Source organism: Neophocaena asiaeorientalis, unplaced genomic scaffold (genome assembly GCF_003031525.2).
Source record: "Neophocaena asiaeorientalis asiaeorientalis breed wild unplaced genomic scaffold, Neophocaena_asiaeorientalis_V1.1 scaffold633, whole genome shotgun sequence".
In the NCBI taxonomy this organism is placed as follows: Eukaryota; Metazoa; Chordata; class Mammalia; order Artiodactyla; family Phocoenidae; genus Neophocaena; species Neophocaena asiaeorientalis.
Genome location: NW_020173395.1, coordinates 1,459,647 through 1,476,366, shown reverse-complemented (window position 1 = coordinate 1,476,366; position 16,720 = coordinate 1,459,647). Strand labels below are relative to the sequence as shown.

Below are 16,720 nucleotides of genomic sequence, written 5' to 3'. Positions count from 1 at the left end.
TTTTTTTTTTTTTTTGCAGTACGTGGGCCTCTCACCACTGTGGCCTCTCCCGCTGCAGAGCACAGGCTCCGGACGTGCAGGCCCAGCGGTCACGGCTCACGGGCCCAGCCACTCCGCGGCATGCAGGATCCTTCTCAGTAGCTGTGGTGCACAGGCTCAGTTGCTCCGTGGCATGTGGGATCTTCCTGGACCAGGGCTCGAACCCGTGTTCTCTGCATTGGCAGGCGGATTCTTAACCTCTGCGCCACCAGGGAAGTCCCTATCCTTTTGTTTTAAATTTCTACTTTTATTGCATTTTGGCCAAAGGAAGTAATCTACCTGATTTTCTACTGTGGCAAATTTCACTTAATAAAGCATGCTCAAACACTGTGTAGAGTTTTAGAAAGTAAAGTTGAATACTAGTAAAGCCTTTGAGAGGGTGTAGAAGCTAGAAGAAAACCCTACTCCCTTTACAAACATGGTTCTCTAAACATGTCAAAAGCTGTGTTCTCTACTAAGCTGCCTGTGTTTAACTCATCTTTATATGCTCAACCACTAGCACAGTGAGTAACAGGTATTCAATAAATTCTTGATCACTGAGAAAATAAGCCATCACACAACTAAACAGGCTCACAAAATTATTTTTCCATTTTAAAAACAGTTTTTAAAAGAGCATTGGGTAAAATATTTTATCCTGGGTTGGCAACTTTATAAGGAGTTAAATTGTCACTAGATTTGATATCCTCTAACTCCCAGTCCAATACCTAATCCACCACACCAGCTCTATCAAGACCAAAGGGAATCTTGAAAGACTAGAAGAAACCTGGAAATAGTCTCTCTCTTCACCAAACTCCGATTACATGCCATTTTCTTCTCTCTCATGGAATCACCCACTCGTGTTATAGTATTCTGTGTATACAACTTCTCTCCCTTACTAGACTGAGTGATTACAGGGCAAGGAGTGTCTAGCGTTTCCTTACATCCTCCTCACAGCGCTTCATACAGGCTTTTTCTTCCTCATTTCCATTTCTCTCATTCATGCTGAATCAATTAACCGGTGAATGACTGTGTGCTCTATTCTATCTTTTAACAACAGCTTTAAGCAGCTGAAAGCAAATTAAAATGATCATGAGTAGTCTGGAAGTTAAACAGAAAAAGAAGATCCAAAATGTCCATCAAACAAAAGGAGTCTGTGAGAAGGATGCAGCAGTCCAGCTGGGTCTGGAACACAGTGGAAACCCCTTTCCTACGACGCGCTCAGCTATCAGATCAGCACTAGGTCCTGTTCTAGTCCCCAAATCTCAGAGGCGACTGTGCGATTCGGTGTGCCGCAAACCCCCCTGCTTCTGAGTCCTGGTGAATCAGAAAGAAACCCATGCTTAATCCATTAAAATTAGGACTACCATGTAAGAGTCTAATGATTATAAATTTGAACACTGATGTAGGAAATTATAATTGGGAGAAATCAATAGTCTACTCTTTATTCTTCCTTTTCACCAACCACCAAGAGCATCCCAGAAAGGGGGGAGAAAAACTTACTTTGAGCAGCCAAGTGAGAACTGAGTCACGATATGGAACAAATTTATTCTTGTTTTTGCCAGCACCCTGATCTGCTAGGGCTGAGATAACCAGACCGAGGGTTGTGAGGGACCTGCATGGTGCAACAAACCGTAATAATCGTAAAGACCTGAGTGTATCAAATGTCACATTTTAGCACAAAGACTGAACATCAAGATGCCTTTGTACCAGCACGAGAACAGCACTGTTGTCAGCATTTTGCTGCTCAGGTTAAGAACACATAAACTCTAAACGTTGATATCCCTCTAATACTACTGTAAGCTATAAAATTGCTTAGTTCAATGTTTTTTTCATTTTTGTAAAAAAAAAAAAATGTAAACTGTAAACCATTAGGTCAAGATAATGACACAAATGCCACATATCTTTAAGAAAGGATGCCACAAACACAATACGATTAACTAAAACATAGTACAAGGCAAGAACATTCATATATATATAAATAAATAATAGCGTAGCATCTGGATGATGGTATTCTATGATCTCCAGCTGGTTACTGATGACTGTCTCACTAAGTGTCCTTCTGGGAGCCATAAGGATGGAAAAGATTCCTGCCCCCAAGGGGCTAACAATATAGCTTAAGGTAAGAAAATGTATAACCATATGAAGGACTTGGTGCACAAAATATTACTTTGTAAAGTAAAACCTTGGTATAAATAAGCACCACAGCTGTCATAAAAAGCAAAGCCCGATGTAGCCAGTACACGTTATTGTTTGTTCAGACAGTGACACCCACGCCAAGATCCACAGCTGGACTCTGATACTCCGATTATCTTTGTTTCTATAGCTTAGACCAGTGGCTCTCAACTGGAGGGTGACTATGTCCCCACAGGGGGCAGCTGGCTGTATCTGGAGATAATCTATGTTGTCACAACTCGGGCTGGGGAGAGAGATGGCAAGTACTGCCGCCACCTAGTGGGTAGAGGTCAGGGATGCCACTAAACATCCTACGAGGCATAGGACCACCCCCTGGGACAAAGAACTCCCTGGCCCTGAACCTCAATAGGGCTACCCTTGGGAGACCTTGGACTTGCCTGAGGTTGTGCTCCTCAGCCCCAGAAGGCCTCTCAACAAAACATAAAACAGGCTCGGGCCCTTAAAAAATATCTCTGAAAAAAAATTCTACACTATTTATTCTTTATAGCCTCAGTCATTCCGGAATCCTATTCTTTCAATAACTACAGAAGTTCCCCCTTTTGGCTACTAAGTCACTGAAGCAACAGAGGCAGGCTTCTGGACAACTTACTTGTTGATGTTGCTGCCTTCCTTCAGCCTGTCACCTGCCGCTCCCGTTTTCGTCGCTCGCTCACTGCCGGCTAAATCAACCAAGCTCAGCTTGCCCACTTTCTCTCCAGATGTCTGGGAAGCAAATCGACAAATACTAACAAACAGTTACAGAATACAGAAAGTGATACATCTCTACCGAATGAGTCTAGTATCTAAATCCTTTATTAAAGCGTATCTGTTGTTATTTTAAAGTTAATTTGTGCTGCTACATAACAGTGTAAGAAAACTACACAATCTAGTAGTAGATACACACAAAATTATACACAACTACGAATCCAGACAGAAAACTATCTCAAAACAAAACAGTGCCCCCCAATATGGTACATTTTGAAGGGAACCCAACAAAATCTTCTTAGAGAAGTATACAAAAGCACTATTCATAAGGTATAAATTTTAATATGTGAAACCACGCTTAAAATTTCATATATATTTACCAATAATCCTGAGGGAAAATATTTGAATTTCTTATGATACAAAAAAATCTGACTTTTATACAACAGAAGGATCCCTCAAAGACCCAATGCTTTCTAAAATTTTTCATATTATTCATATAATAATTCCCTTGTTTCATAATTTCAGGTATTAAATTTACATATTTTTCTAGTTATTATACATACTGACATTTTCCTTTATCAAAAATGTTCAAAACAGATAGTTCAAAACAGATAGTTCAAAACATAGTTCAAAAACAGATAGTTTATACTTCTGCAGCAATGTAAGAAATGTGGGAAAGCAATGCCAAAATCTATGGACTGGATCACTTTTTAAAACTTTCCTTTAAAGTATACATTTATACTTATTTCCATAAATAAACATGTTGCTAACAAAAGGGTATTAAGCTTCCCAAATCAAAAGTACTTTTGGTTTAAAAAAAAAAAGTCAGTATGTTTTTTGTTTTAAGCTGAAAAGGAAATAGAAAACAAAGAACTTTTTGTCGTTGCACTAATCTTGCTGTGATGGTAAAAGAAGAAAAATATGCTCTCAGCAAATGAAAATCTTGCCAAAATGCAGCACTTTGCCAGGGTGATCATTTTAGCTTCTGGTATTTGAAATTGATTCGCTGGAGGGTAGTAATAAAATATGCAAAAGTTCACATAAAAAGTAAGAGGGAAAACACAAATGTATGAGCCAACACAGAAGTTTTCAGTGTGATAGAAGCATACACATCTCTGGCTCTGTTACTTTTCATAAGCTTCAAGTCCAAATGCTCAAAAAATTATTCTACAAATCTAGAATCTTATAGTACAAGTTCCCCAGTATAACTGACTCCTTCTAACACTTTGCTGTTTAGCAGAAGGTAACACTTCAAAAGAAACTCCACTAAATCAGCTAGAGTATTATTAGCTTATACAGTTTGCCATCAGAGTTGAAAGCTCAAAAAATGCTATGGCAGAGGAACTATGGGCCATCAGCTTGTATAACTTCTGTTCCAACTTCCTTTATTTGGAGAGGGTGGAGAGCTAAAACCTACATTTCTCAGACTCCCTTGCAGCCAAGGCTCAGGATGTGACTTAGGTTCTGTCAATCACATATTCTTGCTTAAGATTTAGAAGGCAGAAACAAAGTAGAGGTCATCCCCCTCACCCATTTTGGCTTATTTTCTGCTGGCAAGCAGGAGTGTGGATATAAGAGTTTTCCTAAAAAGGCATCCCAGCTCACATTCTCCAACTACCAGGGCTCTAAGAAGGTGGTCTCACTGACTCCTGTATCTTGGATCACAGCTCTGGGGTGTGCCTGGAACTCACAGGTCTGAGGGTGGCCTCAGGGGTAGTACCATCCTCACTGGATGAGATCTGTGCTCTTCTGGAGGTTATTCCTAGAGATTTAGTCTAGAAATCACTCCTCAGAAGGTGTACCAACAACTCTGTAATCATCCAATTCCCTCTATTAAATCCCTTTCTGTTTACCTAGAGTAGCTTGTTTCTTGTCCTGAGTCCTAACTGATACACATGCCTGGCTAGGACTTTAAGTCGTCTAACACCTGAAGGGAATAAGATAAACCATGATCCACTTTAGAAATTAAAAGAAAAAAAAAAAGGTCATGTATCTGAACACCTACCCCAGACTTCACATCATATAAAGTGTGTGTGAGGGTGATTTTGAAGACTGCATGTGATCGGCTGCTCTCCTCATTCATGTTGGTTGCAGCAACTGTACGAGATTTGTTACCTTCAGACATCAAAGATTCAATATCCTAAGTGGAAACAAGTCATAGACACACATTTCATTATCTAATAAACATTAAAACTCTGCTATACTACGAAATGCATTCCAAGTTTCACTACTTAGTCAACCACATTTGGAGTTTACATTCTGTTTCTCGATGAACATTATGCCCCACAGAGTACAACAGCCAGCACTATCTCTGAAAACTCAAATAAAATACATTATTTACTGTAGGTGCAGAATAAAGCAGCAGCTCTGACCAAGAATTAGAAAAGTTTAGAAACTACATGTTGAAGTCCCACAAGATGGACAAACATGCCATGCCAATCCTCATCTCATCTAGAAATTTGAAAAACTTTAGCTTATTTAATTATAGTAATAGAAGTTAATTGTTAAATCAAATTAGATTGTATAAATAAACAGCAAACAAAAATAATTTGTAACCCCTTCACACAGGCATAGCATTACATCACTGCATTGGTGTATATCTTACCAGACCTGTTTTTAAAAATGAGGACATCAAGAGACTAATTTTCTGCACAGATTCACTACTTCATTGCCATTATAACTAAAACAGAGACAGCATGATACACTCGAAAGATCATGGGATCTTTGCGGGTTTTTTTTTAATGTTATAAGCTCTAAAACAGTTACTTAAGCAGTCTGAAATCTAGTTTCATAAATAACAATACAGCTATGACATCATCTACCTTACAAGGATTTTAATGAGGAATAAGAAACATACTGTACTTGTGAGAGAGTGTACCAGTTCCCTTCCTTTATCCAGCCTCCTCTTGTTTCCAGTAAAGGAACCCCATCTTTACTGAGCACACTGCAGCGGAACTAAGAGACTGCACTTCCCAGATGCCCTTGCAACTCAGCCTGGTGATATGACTAACTTTTAGCGAATGAGACAAAAAGTCACCTGGGAATTCACCTTAAAGGGAATAGGCACACTATCACATGCTGGTTCTGAGCCATCCTGAACTATGAGAACAAGGGCATTACTAAAGACCTAGCTCTATGTGGAAAGCTGGAAAGAATCTAGATCCTAACAGCAGCTTTGGAGTCGCCATACCAGCCCTCTCACCATTCATTCATTTGTTCACTCTAATAAATACAGAAAGCACCTACTACAAGCCAGGTACATTTTAAGATACTGAGGATACATAGGAACAAAACAGATAATAATTCATATTCCAAAGCACTTAAGTCCTGTTATATTATTTTCAGTTATATGCAGCCAAACATAATCCTAACTGACACATATATATGAAAAACTTTAAAAATAATAAGATTCTATTTTCCTATATAAATGAAAAAGAATAACATTTAAGGACAAATTCAACATGATACATAACAAGCCTCAAAGTAAAAATACTGCAAAAAGAGGTAGAAGTTGGCACCAGAATGGAAAAACAACAAAATGTAAAATTTACAATTTTCTAGATTTTTCCAAATCCATTTTAGATCCACTAAATCTTACAATTCTGACACTTAATGAAAAAGCTTTATTCTATTTAGCCTACATTCTTTAAAAATAAATGTTTCTTGTTTTTTTTCTTTTAATTAATTAATTAATTATTTATTTATGGCTGCATTGAGTCTTCATTGCTGTGTGCGGGCTTTCTCTAGTTGCGGTGAGCGGGGGCTACTCTTCGTTGAGGTGCACGGGTTTCTCACTGGGGTGGCTTCTCTTGTTGCAGAACTTGGGCTCTAGTAGGGCGTGAGGGCTCAGTAGTTGCGGCATGCAGGCTCAGTAGTTGTGGCTCGCTGGCTCTAGAGCGCAGGCTCAGTAGCTGTGGTGTACGGGCTTAGTTGCTCTGCGGCATGTGGGATCCTCCTAGATCAGGGCTTGAACCCGTGTCCCCTGCATTGGCAGGCAGATTCTTAACCACTGCGCCACCACGGAAGTCCCTAGCCTACATTTATTCATTGGTCTCTAATCATCTAGACATTCATTGATCTTTAATCTGTTGTCTCCTACATAAAACTCTTTATTGAATCTTAATTTTTTTGAATAAACTGTCTTTTTATACTTTCCAATCTCTCTGAGCTCTCAAAAAAATCTTGATCTCTCTCCACTGTTGCAGAAATAAGCTCTCAAATATCATTATTAAAACAACAATACCTAACATTTATATGATACTGTAGAGTTTTCTAAGACTTTTCACATGCACTATCTCATTTGATCTCCTCCAGGAAGCTTTCCTGGATACCACCCTCCCTGGACACCTACATATCCACTGAAGGCAGGTATTCCTCCTCCAAACTACCATGAATCCTGAACAATGCATCTCTCACTGCACTTAAAATCATGTTGTTTTACAATACCTTTATAACATCTGTAAGCAACTTGAGGGAATGGACCACCTCATTCATTTTTTATATTTCTTCAGCACTTAGCACAATGCCTGGCACATAACAGGTATTCAATAAATGTTTACTAAATGAAGTAAACAGTGTTTACTAAATGAAGTATCGTTGACCAAATGATAGAATGTGATTAATGAACAAAGGAACTAACGAATCTACCTCAAAAGATAGTCAAGACAATAAAACTAATTTCCATTCTAAAAATTAGGACAAAGAGGCTTGGTGAGATAGAGTAAACAATCCAGAGTCATATAGGAGTCATATGAGAAGACTGTCACCATCAACAGTCTCTGACTCTTAATTCAATGGATATTACATCACAGCTCACCCTACCCCCATTTTCCCCACGAGGAAAGCCTAACGGATTCACACAAAGCATAACTGTGAAGTTTGAAAATGAAGAGAACTAGTAACTAAAGGTAAAAGAGTGATTCTCTCAAATTAGAAACAGGCTTTGAATTCCAACTACTCAACTCATATTTTATTTCATTAAATCAACAAAATCATAAGCAACATCATTATTTTATGTACTACTACAGAAGAAAAAAATACTGCCATTTATCATTTTAAGATACAATCGTAAGGAATATCACAATTTTAGAGCTCATAAAAATGGGAAAAACGTGTCTCACAATAGATGAATAGCTATGCCTTGCAAATATGTATACCTTCTCTCAAAATTAAACTGACCCAAAGCTTTTTAATAAAGGCTTTTGTAACTTTTTTACAAACTTTTTTGTGACTTATTAAGTGATGCTACCATAATTTTTTTTTCAGCAAAAGATCACAAATTCAACAACAAAAAAATTTGCTACAGCGAATTTTAGTAGTTCACATAAAGGATGTTGTTACCTTGTAGCCTGTGACAGCCAGTTTAGAAAGTCCATCGACATAGGGTCCCAACACACTGTGCTCTCTGACTCTTAACGTTTGACGGCTTCTGTTCAGTAAAAACAAAAGAGTCAATTTTTAAACAATTAACCTGTTTAAAAGCCATGCGCAATAAAAATACATACTGAATTCAACAAAGATCCCACATAAGTAGAACAAACAGACTTGATCCCAGAAGAATTTAAACCAAAACTTAAGATCTTGACTAGTAAGAAAAACTTGATAATGTGGTAAAATCTCACATCATTCAAAAGGGTACACTGTGGGATGTCTACTACCACAAAGAATGCAGAGTCAAATAAATACAAACAATCTACTTGTCAGATCACAGAATGTGGCACAAAGAGCAGAAACTCAATAAATGTTAACTGTGCAAAAGAAAGAAAACTACAGACAAAACTCAATCATGAATAAAGACAAACAAATATAAACAGACATAAATAAAGACAACAGGCTGAATCTAACAGTGATTTAAAAACATAAAGTTGGACTGTCCCAGGGCTGCTAGGTTGTTTTAACACTGAACAAAGATTCATGCTCTTTACCACAATGATAGACTAAAGAGGAAAAAAATATACATGATCATTTCAATAAGTGATTTCAATAAACTGAAAAATGATTCAATAAAATTAAATACTCATTCATGATTAAAAAAATAAACCTCTTACAAACAAGGAACTACTAAAACCAGTAGAGGGCACCTGTCAGAAACTTAGAGCATATAGCAAACTTAATGATATCAACCAAAAAATATAAAGAATATTTGATGACTGATTCTATGTCAAAAAAGCTCTTCAAAAAATCTAAACATTACAATTCTTTTTTTTGGTTGCACCGTGCAGCTTACAGGATCTTAGCTCCCTGCCCAGGGATTGAACCCGGACCACAGCAGTGAAAGTGCCATGTCCTAACCATTGGACCACCAGGGAATTCCCTAAACGTTACAATTTTTAAAAAGAATATTTATTGATGGTGAGATTACAAGTGATTCTTGTTTTATGTAACTTATTATTTTCTAATGATTTGGAATCTTACAGTACCCTAGGATCAACCACCAAAACTTTACTTACTACTATAAAACTGTATATAAAATACACATAGAGGGCTTCCCTGGTGGTGCAGTGGTTGAGAATCTGCCTGCTAATGCAGGGGACATGGGTTCGAGCCCTGGTCTGGGAAGATCCCACATGCCGCGGAGCAACTAGGCCCGTGAGCCACAACTACTGAGCCTGTGCGTCTGGAGCCTGCGCTCCGCGACAAGAGAGGCCGTGATAATGACAGGCCCGCGCACCGTGATGAAGAGTGGCCCCTGCTTGCCACAACTAGAGAAAGCCCTCGCACAGAAACGAAGACCCAGCACAGCAAAAATAAATAAATTAATAAACTCCTACCCCCAACATCTAAAAATAATAATACATATAGAATATTTGACTTAGAATATATCCAAAGATCAGAACTATTACAACTTTTTTCCTTTCATATTTCCCTTTTTCTTAAAGATAGCATATACTGCATTATCTCTTGAGTAAAACAATTATATTACTACACAAAGTAGGCAGTGAATTAATAAAATAACTAGGTTCTCTCAACTAATCTTTCGCTGAAAAGGAATCACCTTCAGAGTTTTTAATCCATTCACTTTGGCTCTTCAGAAACACTACAAAAATCCTCGAGAAACTTTCATGGAGACAACAACAGCTAACACTTATTGAGCACTTACTATGTGCCAGTAAATGTTCTAAGACCTCAGGTCTATCAACCCAGTCTATCTTCACAACAGCCCTCTGAGGTATTATGTAACGTTATAATCCCTTCTGTACAAATGAGGCCTAGAAAGCATAAGGAACTTGCCTTGCCCAATAGGTAACAAGTAGAGGACCTAGATCCAGAGCCAGGCGATTCCAAAGCCCATGCTGTCAATTACTAAACTATACACAAGATTACTAAAGACTATTAGCAAATTGTAGATAGTAAAGTTCAAGCTATTCACATAAGCACTGTGGAATATAAAACATGAAAATGAAGTCAGCTAAGAATTTCTGGAAAGAGTAGGAATTTCTGGGATCTCAAAGAAAGTGATGCTTTTCACAGAAATGAAGGTGCAAGAAAAAGGATTCAAGGCAGAGCCAGAAAACGTAGAGGGGCACAATTTTTAGCAAGATGTGGCTACCTAGGCCACAACCCTCCTCCCTCTGGACTTCCTTTGGTTCCCTGTTTCAACATCTGTGCATACTGCCCTTTAGCCCCATTGGACAGCTGAGTCACTTTCCAAACCTCTGATTTCTCCACACCTCCATGCTCTGGCACAGGCTGTCCCCTATGCCTGAATCGTTCCCACCCTGCTTCTCGGTGGACAAACACCTACTCAGTACAAATTTATCAAGCACTCTCTGTAGAATCTTCCCTTCTCCTCCGGGCAAAGGCAGTCACTCCCTCTTTGCTCTCACCTATTTTGTGTGAGCCTCCTTCACGATTTAAAAGCATTATTGCATTGATTCATAACTATTTGTTTCCAAAACTCCCATTCTGTCCACACTGAGCTCTTCATCTATGACTGCAAAGTGCCTGGCATACAGTGATCACGCGATAAATGGTAAGTAAAGTTCTGTATAAAAACACTAAGTGCCGGGGGCTTCCCCAGTGGTACAGTGGTTAAGAATCCGCCTGCCAATGCAGGGGATGCAGATTCGATCCCTGGTCCGGGAACTAAGGGATCCCGGAGCAACTAAGCTTGTGTGCCACAACTACTGAGCCTGTGCTCTAGAGCCCACGAGCCACAACTACTGAGCCCGCGTGCCACAACTACTGAGCCTGTGCTCTAGAGCCCACGAGCCACAACTACTGAGCCCGCGTGCCACAACTACTGAGCCTGTGCTCTAGAGCCCACGAGCCACAACTACTGAGCCCGCGTGCCACAACTACTGAGCCTGTGCTCTAGAGCCCACGAGCCACAACTACTGAGCCCGCGTGCCACAACTACTGAGCCCATGCACCTAGAACCCGCGCTCCCCAACAGGAGAAGCCACCACAATGAGAGGCCTGCGCGCTGCAATGAAGAGTAGCCCCCGCTCGCCACAACTAGAGAAAGCCTGCACACAGAAACAAAGACCCAACACAGCCAAAAATAAAACAAACAAACAAACACTAAGTGCCGGGAATTCCCTGGCAGTCTGGGGGCCCGGGTTAGATCCCCGGTCGGGGAACTAAGACCCCGCAAGCTGCGCGGCACAGCCAAAAAAAAGGGAAGAACTACTAAGTGCCAATTCAGCCTCATATGAAAGGCCTGCAGATCATTATCTTTGCTAAAGAAAACAGATGCCAGTGAGGAGCTGACAGGTTTAGTTTTCTCTTGATTGAGGGCCGCTGTGACCCACTGCTTCTGAAACCAGCTTTCCTTGATCGTCCTCCTCATCCCAAAATAACTAGACGCGCCCTCGCCGTCCTCCGCGCTTTCTATAAGCTTCAGCTCATGTGGCTCTTTGACCTTCCAAATACTGCTCTTACCAGCAATAAGCCACAGGCTGGGGTTTTTATGTTTTTCTCTCCATTGCTGCACTTCCTTAAAATCTGAACTCAGAGAACTCTGTGCAGTGCACAAATTTCCTCAGATCCTCCTTATCTTCCTCATTAGCCTCAGTTATGACTGCAGACTGAGGACAGCGTTCTTGAAGGCTTTCTAATACTTTTAAGCTACTTCTCTTTCAAAGCCTACGCCATAAAATTGGACACTTTTCCCCCTTGAGAATCATGAAAATGAACTATCTTGAAGTCCAGGTTTCACTATTTCTGATTATGTCACAGCCTGCAAACAGATGAATTCCATTCGAAATTTCTTGGTTTAAAACAAACAAAAAACACTCTACTTGATGAAGGATACCAGTTATACTGATATTCAGTAACTTAACTATCAATACGTATTTTTTGTTTGTGCTTTTGGATATATCTGAGAGAGACGGTATAACCCAAACACGTGCTGCTCAACCATGCTTCCCTGCCCCATCTCAGCCCTAGTTCAAAAGCCCAGAACTGGCTACAGGAAACCTCTTAATATAACTAAAAACTAGAAAAATAACTCTTTACTCAAGTTCAGTATAAAACATGTCACTTGGGGCTTCCCTGGTCGCGCAGTGGTTGGGAGTCCGCCTGCCGATGCAGGGAACACGGGTTCATGCCCCGGTCCGGGAAGATCCCACATGCCGCGGAGCAGCTGGGCCCGCGAGCCGTGGCTGCTGAGCCTGCGCGTCTGGAACCTGTGCTCCGCAATGGGAGAGGCCACAACAGTGAGAGGTCCGCGTACCGCAAAAAAAAAAAAAAAAAATTTCACTTAAGCCAATTTATTAAGTCTGTTATAGTCCATAATACCACAACATTAAAGTCTCAAAGTCATTTACCCTTTGGGATCAAGAAGGTCTCTAACTTTTTCATTGTAAATTTCCATATAGGACACTTCTACTTTAAAACTCTGCTCTTCGTTTTCCTCTTTCTGGGTTCGTTCAAAGAGTCCACTGCAAAGTCTTGGGATTAATCCAGGTTGGTCAGCTGTGCCCATCATGGTGTAAGATTTTCCAGATCCTAAAAAATGGAAATCATAGTTATTACTGTCTCCTTGAGAAGTTTAAATACACAGCCCTCTTTCCATTGCTCATAATAAAATCCTAGCACTTAGCAAAATGTCCCAAATAAGGAATATACCCAAATATAATGATGACACTAGTAAGTAGAGAAGCTTTCCAATTATACATGTAGAAGTCAGAAGTACACATCCTTTAGGAAGAAAATAAAAACCTTCTTTAACTATCATCATACGTTAAAAAAAAAAAAAAAAAAGGACTTAAAATGACTGAAAAATTGTGAGGTAGGAATAGTTTCCTAAAATTGAACTGGAAAGATCCATATGATGAATACTACGTGCCTGCTTCCAACCACTAATCATAGCATAAAAAATGTACGTTATCCCTACAGGCCCCAGAGCAAATTAACTTACTACCACTACCCTTTGGCAACAGTGTAGAAATCAGAGTCATCTTATTTTTCTACTACAAAATTATTTTCTATGTACCAAAAACACATATTCATTAAAGAAAATTTAGAAAGCACAGGAAAATAGAGGAAAAAATTAAATCACTCATAGTCCTAACAAGTCTTGAAAATATCATAACCATTTTTCCATGAAGAATAGTTTTCAATTGGACAAGTTATACGATATACCCTTATAAAAGTGACTCCTTCACTTTAAATAGATTTCTTTCCTGTTGACCACAGAGGTATAGAAGTCAAAACACTCCTTTATCAATCACAACTGAGAAGATGCTAGCAATATGTATTTTTTGGGTTTTTTTTGTTAGGATCTTTAAAGTTTAAAAATAAAACAGATTATTTAACAATTACCAGTCTGTCCATAGGCAAAGATACATGCATTGTAGCCATCAAAAGCATTCTGAAGGATATTCTCCCCAAGGCACTTGAAAACATCATCTTGACCTGAAAGAATGACAGAGAAAAAGGTAGGATGTTTTAAGCCAAAACTACATATGAACAATTAAAAAAACAAAAAACAAACATAACTCTCAAAAATGCACTTTTTTTCTCAGCTTGTTTATCTACCAAACAAGATTTTTAAACTTGATGAGTGCTTCCAAAGGCTTATGTCTTTCAGAAATATCTAGTTATTAGCACATAACAGAAAATGAGTGAAAAGTTCCTGATAATATGAACTTGAATCAACACCGGCCAAAAAAAACCAATGAACTGCTAATTTTATAAACAATGATTATAAATATCTGAAATGTATACTTGGGACCTAGATGGATCTGAATTTAACTATGTACCACTCAGCCAATGCTCTATTCAGTGTGTACTAAAGTTCAAAATAATCATATATATCAATTCCCTCTCCTTTTCCTCAATGATAATGTTTAATTACAGGGTCTACAATACATACCAGCTGGGAGAGGGAGGAAGGTCTGGGACACTTCTTCTAGCTTTCAACCATGGACATAAATAGTAGGGTCCAATTCGCCTCCACAGGCTAAATTAAATATGTCAGTAACCAAACGTGGCCTTGACAAGTTATTCAACCTCTTTGGGCCCTGAATATAATATGAAAGAACTGGATGCTGTTATGCTTGTTACATTTTGAACGCTATAAACAGCATTCCATTAGGCCTCACTTTCTAGCTCATTTACAAGATCCATTCATCCTCATCACACTTGTGATTCTGAAGCAATCCTCAGAGTCATCACTGGGCCAGCCAGCCCAAACTAACCTTAACTTTTGGAAACAGCTGTAGTACTACTGTTTTTCATGATAAAGGCCAATACAATATTTAAAAGATTGCTTAGAAATGGGTGTCATAAGCAGTTAGGAATAAAGGAAATATATGGTTATCATTGTAGTCTTTTTTTTTAGATTTTTTTTTAATTTGGCTGTCGCTGTAGTCTTTTTTTTTTTTTTTGCGGTACGCTGGCCTCTCACCGCTGTGGCCTCTCCCGTTGCGGAGCACAGGCTCTGGACACACAGGCTCAGTGGCCATGGCTCATGAGCCCAGCCGCTCTGTGGCATGTGGGATCTTCCCAGACCAGGGCACGAATCCGTGTCCCCTGCATCGGCAGGTGGACTCTCAACCACTGTGCCACCAGGGAAGCCCCTGTCGCTGTAGTCTTAAACTTGTAGTGAAAAGGGGCTTGAGACAGTCATCTTTGAGGAGAGTAAAAGAATAGACTCCCAGAGCAAATTTAGAGAGGATATGGCATATTCCTCTCCATTAAAGAGGGAAAAGGGGGACTTCCCTGGTGATCCAGTGGTTAAGAATCCACCTTTAAAAAAAAAGAATCCACCTTCCAATGCAGGGGATGCAAGTTCGATCCCTGGTCGGGGAACTAAGATCCCACGTGCCGCGGAGCAACTGAGCCCTAATGCCTCAACTACTGAGCCCGTGTGCCTCACCTAAAGACAAGCCCACGTGCCACAACAAAGAGCCTGCTTGCTCTGGAGCCCAGCACCACAACTAGAGAGAAGCCCACGCACCACAAGGAAGAGCCTGCGCGCCGCAATGAAAGATCCCACATGCCACAACGAAGATCCCGCATGTCACAACAAAGATCCTGCATGTCACAACAAAGATCCTGCATGCCACAACAAAGATCCTGCATGCCACAACAAAGATCCTGCAACTAAGACCCACCTCAGCCAAAAATAAAATTAAAAAAAAAAAAAAGGGTGAAAAGGGACACTGAAAGCCTAAGTGATTTACTGAAAGTCAGAGATAGGAGTGGAGCTTGGATTAAGCTCAAGGTTTCCTTTCCTCCTTGGCTAGAGTTCTTTCATTACACCAAGCTGCCTCTCTAGACCATATTACAAACATCTAAGGGAATCTACGTAGCTACTGCATGCCATGGTCGTGTGTAAGGCCCAGGGATGCGTGTAAGACAACCTCAACTGTGTACGCTGTTAATCTAACTTTATCATCTTATACCGACAACAGTATACCATGAATCTCCCATTTCCCAATCAAAGTTAAAACTCTAATAGCAAAGACTGGAGGAAGTTCTCTATGTAGTTTCTAAAATTACACAAAATACTACTATGATACTTTATAGGAAAAATACTAAAACACCTTTCTATATTATCAGTAGTTAATAGGATGCTGGACTCTTACCTGCATACTTTTCTCTGACAGATTCATCCATAGACCAGAAACAATGATCATATGCAAATACCTGTTGAAAAACAAAAATAATAAAGTTTGCATTAAGAACAAAACTGTAACATACTTATAATGTTATAACAATGTCATGACACTGATAACATTGTTCATAACAGTGAAATAAAAACAACTTCCTGTCTTACAATGGAGGTTAGTTATTTATGGTACAGTCTTACAATAGGCAAGTAAGCACCCTATAGATGATATAGATCTTTATTTCACATGGAAAACTTTTCACAATGTTAAGTGAAAAGGGAGGAGGTTACAAAGCAATATGTATAATATGATGGCTATTAGACACACACACAGTTACATATATAAAAGCTTATTACTGCACGATAAGATTAGTGATATCTTTGTTTTCTTCTTTATGCTTTTATGTATTCTCTACATTCTTTTCTCATCAGAGAAAACAAAGATTTTTTTTTTAAATAAAATGTAAAGATGATTACTACAGCATGTTGAGAATGCATATTCTTTAAATAAACTATAACATGCCCATGGTCGATACTGTGTAGCTTCAAGAGCATAGAAAACTAAGATTCATATATTAATGTAAAAGCTATGAAAGTCTGGACCATGATCTCATATCTGTACAAAAATCGACATACATAAAAAGTAGGAAGAATATACATTGGAAATATTAGTAATACATATTGCTACTTCATGGGATATCACAAACGATTTGTTTCGATCTTTCATTTTACTACTTTCTAAAGTACGTTTTTTTTTTTTTACTT

At 39.1% G+C, this 16,720-nt stretch overlaps 1 protein-coding gene across 1 annotated transcript in view; it reads right to left on the bottom strand.

The window, feature by feature from the left end:
- KIF13B (kinesin family member 13B) overlaps positions 1-16,720 on the bottom strand; it is a 198,236-nt gene that overhangs the window by 103,600 nt on the left and 77,916 nt on the right. Inside the window, exons 6-12 of the mRNA XM_024746932.1 lie at positions 15,933-15,993; positions 13,663-13,755; positions 12,666-12,846; positions 8,236-8,323; positions 4,901-5,035; positions 2,801-2,913; positions 1,519-1,630 (exon numbers count right to left, since the gene is read on the bottom strand). Coding sequence (XP_024602700.1) covers positions 1,519-1,630; positions 2,801-2,913; positions 4,901-5,035; positions 8,236-8,323; positions 12,666-12,846; positions 13,663-13,755; positions 15,933-15,993 — 783 coding nt within the window. The remainder of the gene's footprint in view (positions 1-1,518; positions 1,631-2,800; positions 2,914-4,900; positions 5,036-8,235; positions 8,324-12,665; positions 12,847-13,662; positions 13,756-15,932; positions 15,994-16,720) is intronic.